Source organism: Coregonus clupeaformis, chromosome 27, assembly GCF_020615455.1.
Source record: "Coregonus clupeaformis isolate EN_2021a chromosome 27, ASM2061545v1, whole genome shotgun sequence".
Classification (NCBI taxonomy): Eukaryota; Metazoa; Chordata; class Actinopteri; order Salmoniformes; family Salmonidae; genus Coregonus; species Coregonus clupeaformis.
In genome coordinates, this window is record NC_059218.1 from 32714887 (window position 1) to 32720441 (window position 5555).

Genomic DNA, 5555 nt, shown 5'->3' on the forward strand with positions numbered 1-5555 from the left:
TAAGGGGCCGAGCTTTCCCCCATCCACATCGACGGGTCTGTAGTGGAGAGGGTCGATAGTGAGAGGGGGGAGAAAGTGTGAGAGGGGAGAGAAAGTGTGAGAGGGGAGAGAAAGTGTGAGAGATGGGGGAGAAAGTGTGAGAGGGGAGAGAAAGTGTGAGAGGGGGGAGAAAGTGTGAGAGGGGGGAGAAAGAGTGAGAGGGGGGAGAAAGTGGGAGAGGAGAGAGAAAGTGTGAGAGGGGGGGAAAAGTGAGAGTGGGGTGAAAGTGTGAGAGGGGAGAGAAAGTGTGAGAGGAGAGAGAAAGTGTGAGAGGGGGAAGAAAGTGTGAGAGGAGGGAGAAAGAGTGAGAGGGGAGAGAAAGAGTGAGAGGGGAGAGAAAGTGTGAGAGGGGAGAGAAAGTGTGATGGGGAGAAAGTGTGAGAGGGGAGAAAGTGTGAGAGGGGAGAGAAAGTGTGAGAGGGGGGAGAAAGTGTGAGAGGGGGGAGAAAGTGTGAGGGGGGGAGAAAGTGTGAGAGGGGGAGAAAGTGTGAGAGGGGAGAGAAAGTGTGAGGGGGGAGAGAAAGTGTGAGAGGGGAGTGAAAGTGTGAGAGGGGGGAGAAAGTGTGAGAGGGGGGAGAAAGTGTGAGAGGGGGGAGAAAGTGAGGAAGAGAAGGAAAGAGAGAGCAGGAGCAGGAGGAAGGGAGTGTAGGCCATTAGTGCAGGGGAGAGGCATCATTTACCTTGATTAGGGATTTTGAAGCATGTTTAATTCATGCAGGCACACAAAGGAGCTGATTGTGGACTACAGGAAACGAAGGGGCCGAGCACGCCCCCATCCACATCAACGGGACTGTAGTGGAGAGGGTCGATAGCTTAAAGTTTCTCGGTGTCCACATCACTAAGGAATTTTCATGGTCCACACACACCAACATAGTTGTGAAGAGGGCACGACAACGCCTGTTCCCCTTCAGGAGGATGAAAAGATTTGGCATGGGCCTTCAGATCCTCAAAAAGATCAACAGCTGCACCATTGAGAGCATCCTGACTGGTTGCATCACCACTTGGTATGGCAACTGCTTGGCATCCGACCGCAAGGCGTTACAGAGGGTAGTGCCTACGGCCCAGGTCATCACTGGGGTCAAGCTTCCTGCCACCCAGGACCTCTATACCAGGCGGTGTCATAGGAAGACCCTAATAATTGTCAAAGACTCAAGCCATCCAAGTCATAGACTGTTCTCTCTGCTACCACACGGCAAGCGGTACCGATGCAGCAAGTCTGGAACCAACAGGACCCTGAACAGCTTCTACCCCTAAGCCATAAGACAGCTAAATAGTTAACCAAATAGCTACCTGGACTATTTGCATTGAACCACTTTGCACTAACTATTTTCACATACACTGCTGCTACTGCTTATTATCTATCCTGTTGACTAGTCACTTTATCCCTACCTATATGTACATATCTACCTCAATTACCTCATACCCCTGCACATCGACTCTGTACTGGTACCCCGTGTATATAGCCAAGTAATAATTTACTTGTGTTCTAATTTTTCTATTTTTCTCTCTGCATTTTTTTGGGAAGGGCCCGTAAGTAAGAGTTTCACTGTTAGTCTACACCTGTTGTTTACGAAGCAAGTGACAAATACAATTTGATTTGATTTGACATACACAAACACACACGCTAAGCAGTCTTCTTGCCCGAAGTTTGCTGAAAGCATTCCTATAATCACACAAAGTTGGTCTGCCCTCAAGCAATTTTTGTGTACTGTTGTGTATAGTGTCATGCTATGTTTTGAAGAACATTACTTTCCAAACAAAGCCCCGTGCTATGGTTACCTCTGCCTGTATCTCAGACTACATAACTCAGAATGATATTATAGAGTCCCTCTTCACTAGCTGATTGGCAGGTACAGTATGTACCAGCAGGGCCTTGTATGTCAGGTTGGTAGGCTAAGTCAGACCTGATGCTGGGGATGAATTAGCTTAGGTAGCTGTGGTAAGGGTCATGAGACGCTTGTTAATAGTTATCCCTCACTTATGCTGATCTAAGCTGTAGCTATGATATAAGGAGCCCGGGGTGTTGTTGGATCAGGAGGAATCGATACCCTGTGAAAGCCTCAGGGCGTCCAGGGGGCAGCAGCCGACACTGCTGAGAGACTGCCTCTCCACTGATATTGCCATGAGATAGGGCCAGAGCCCTGGCCAAGCCCAGCAGATAGAGCCCTGGCCCAGCCCAGCAGATAGAGCCCTGGCCCAGCCCAGCAGATAGAGTCCCGGCCCAGCCCAGCAGATAGAGCCCCGGCCCAGCCCAGCAGATAGAGCCCTGGCCCAGCCCAGCAGATAGATCCCTGGCCCAGCCCAGCAGATAGAGCCCTGGCCCAGCCCAGCAGATAGAGCCCTGGCCCAGCCCAGCAGATAGAGCCCTGGCCCAGCCCAGCAGATAGAACCCTGGCCCAGCCCAGCAGATAGAGCCCTGGCCCAGCCCAGCAGATAGAGCCCTGGCCCAGCCCAGCAGATAGAACCCCGGCCCAGCCCAGCAGATAGAGCCCTGGCCCAGCCCAGCAGATAGAGCCCTGGCCCAGCTTAGCAGATAGAGCCCTGGCCCAGCCCAGCAGATAGAACCCTGGCCCAGCCCAGCAGATAGAGCCCTGGCCCAGCCCAGCAGATAGAGCCCCGGACCAGCCCAGCAGATAGATCCCTGGCCCAGCCCAGCAGATAGAGCCCTGGCCCAGCCCAGCAGATAGAACCCCGGCCCAGCCCAGCAGATAGAGTCCCGGCCCAGCCCAGCAGATAGAGTCCCGGCCCAGCCTAGCAGATAGAGTCCCGGCCCAGCCCAGCCATCATCACAGATAGACAGACAGTATACTCTTTCTCTGTTTAACACCATTACTGCTACTTTATTCTGAAGCCCATCTGGGTGGAAGGTTTTCTCTGGTAGATTATTGTTTTGGAATGGATGGTTGTTAAGGTGCTACTGGTGTCCTCTGTGCATTCTGTAGCCTACTATCCGTACATTCACCTCGTACATCTGAGGTGAAATGCAATCCATTACCCCCTGTGTTAGCCCCCCTGACCGGCCTGCTTATCCAATTGGATCGGCCCGTTCTCCTTGATACTGTGGTTTAAGATAAAAATGGTTGTTCTATCCCAATTGCCCTTCTTATATGTTGATCCACACCTTTATGTGCCAGCCAGGTTGGTGTTGATCATTAGTTGATGCAAGCCTGGCAATACTAATGTAATACAACAATTGGATTCATCAGCTGTAGGTGCATTTTTGACAATTGAAAAAGTATCTGCTGAGGATTCCTTAAGGCAGGATTTTGAGACCTAAAACTGTCTCCAACCCATCTGTTTTATATCCCCTTGCCTTCATTCAGTGTTTCTCTCTTAATCTACGGCCTATATTCAGTCCAGTCCAGTCCTATATTCAGTACAGTCCAGTCCTATATTCAGTACAGTCCAGTCCTATATTCAGTATAGTCCAGTCCTATATTCAGTACAGCCCAGTCCTATATTCAGTACAGCCCAGTCCTATCTATATTCAGTACAGTCCCAGTACTATATTCAGTACAGTCCAGTCCTATATTCAGTACAGTCCTATATTCAGTACAGTCCAGTCCTATAATCAGTAAAGTCCTGTATTCAGTACAGTCCAGTCCTAAATTCAGTATAATCCAGTCCTATATTCAGGACAGTCCCAGTCCTGTATTCAGTTCAGTCCCAGTCCTATATTCAGTACAGCCCAGTCCTATATTCAGTGCAGTCCCAGTCCTATATTCAGTGCAGTCCCAGTCCTATATTCAGTACAGTCCCAGTCCTATATTCAGTGCAGTCCCAGTCCTATATTCAGTGCAGTCTCAGTCCTATATTCAGTACAGCCCAGTCCTCAGAGTGCAGGTTGTCAGGCCTGTTTACAGGTGCAGTGATTTAACTCTGCTACTCATACTGCTCTGCTCTCATCCTACCATTAACTCTCCAGTGCCACCAGCCCTACCCACTCCTCTGCTCTGCTCCATTTCTCTCAGTGGTTCAGAAAATAACCAGCTTCTCGGAAATTAAACCATGATATTGCCCATGGACTTCATTTTAGCTCATAAACTTTTGACCCGTGCTCTGTAATAAGTCTCTTGCATGCCAGGCCCTGGGGTGGCCCTATTCTCACTGTTAACTATGATGTATGTATATTTTGTAGGGGAGGCTCATGCGATTTGCCACTTATTGGAGCGTAAATGCGTAATGTTCTATGACCTTGGCCTTTTGTCCAGGCTGGGAGGGCTACAGCCCCAATCCATACACTGAGTTCTTTCAGCTTGGTTCTGAACCCAATGGTGCAGAATAGGGATGTCATACTGTTCCCATCATGCATCTTGAGCATCATTGCACCCCAAGTCAAAACAGTCCCTGTTTTGTCATATTAAAAAGAAGGCCTTTGTTAAGTTGATCCAGACCTGATTTTCTTTGTTTCTCTTCTCTTTACAGAGAAGAGAATCTGCCTCTCTTTCCAAAAAGGCCAATAACACATTCAACATTGTTGGAACTACATACACCATCAACGAAGCAAAGGACCCAGGTTTAACCACCGTCTCCAGGAGTGCCACCACAGCTACACACCACCACCACAGCCACAAGGTTCCTAAAATGGACGACAATTACGTGGAAGCCATAAAGTCCTACAACCGCGTCAGCAAAGTGGACAAGATATCACGCATCATCTTCCCTGTACTGTTCTTCATCTTCAACCTGGTCTACTGGGCCACGTACATCAACAGCAAGCCGCGCGCCGTCCCCCCTCCCAGGTCCACCTCCCAGAATTAAACTCACCAGGACAAACTATTAGGCTGAGATTACAAGAGGCCAAGAGATCCACCACGTTATTGTATCGTTGTTTTTGACTTAATTTTGATATTTGCAAGTCGCTATAGGTTGCAGACAAACATTCTCGTAGATTCGTATGTACATAGTTGAACTATAAATGTTCATTTGTTGTTACCTGATTATTTGTTTGTTTGATAGAATAGCCGGATGGTGTTTTTTGGACATGTTTTCACTTCTCTTGACATGATAAATGGGAGCATGTGTTTGAATCCTTCATGGTAGCTCATTACAGAGGATCAGGTCCTGGTTAATCACTGTGTGTAAACACACACTCTCACACCCAAACACACACGCTCACACCCAAACACACACACTCACACCCAAACACACACTCTCACACCCAAACACACACACTCACACCCAAACACACACACTCACACCCAAACACACACTCTCACACCCACACACTCACACCCAAACACACACACTCACTCCCAAACACACACACTCACACCCAAACACACACACTCACACCCAAACACACACTCTCACACCCAAACACACACACTCACACCATTCACTCTGAATTGCGTCAGGATGCAACAAGGAGAGCCATTGGCTGCTTGTCGCTGTAATGAGCTCTTATAGCCAGGGGCAGCCTGTAGAGTTCCATAGGGACATCATTAATAATCGTCAGTGTCTGCCCTTCTGCTAGCGCTGAATCTCAACAGACCCAACGCAATATCATATGGAAT

General features: G+C 48.8%; 1 protein-coding gene across 2 annotated transcripts in view; it reads left to right on the top strand.

Annotated features, from left to right (window-relative positions):
- Positions 1-5189, top strand: part of LOC121541809 (gamma-aminobutyric acid receptor subunit alpha-3) — a 162725-nt gene extending 157536 nt beyond the window's left edge. The window contains exon 10 of one of the 2 annotated variants that reach the window (XM_041851117.2): positions 4465-5189. In XM_041851117.2, the coding sequence (XP_041707051.1) occupies positions 4465-4800 (336 nt within the window). In that variant the 3' untranslated portion in view covers positions 4801-5189. The remainder of the gene's footprint in view (positions 1-4464) is intronic. The other variant, XM_041851118.2, reaches the window with a different exon arrangement.
- The last annotated feature ends 366 nt before the right edge of the window (positions 5190-5555 follow it).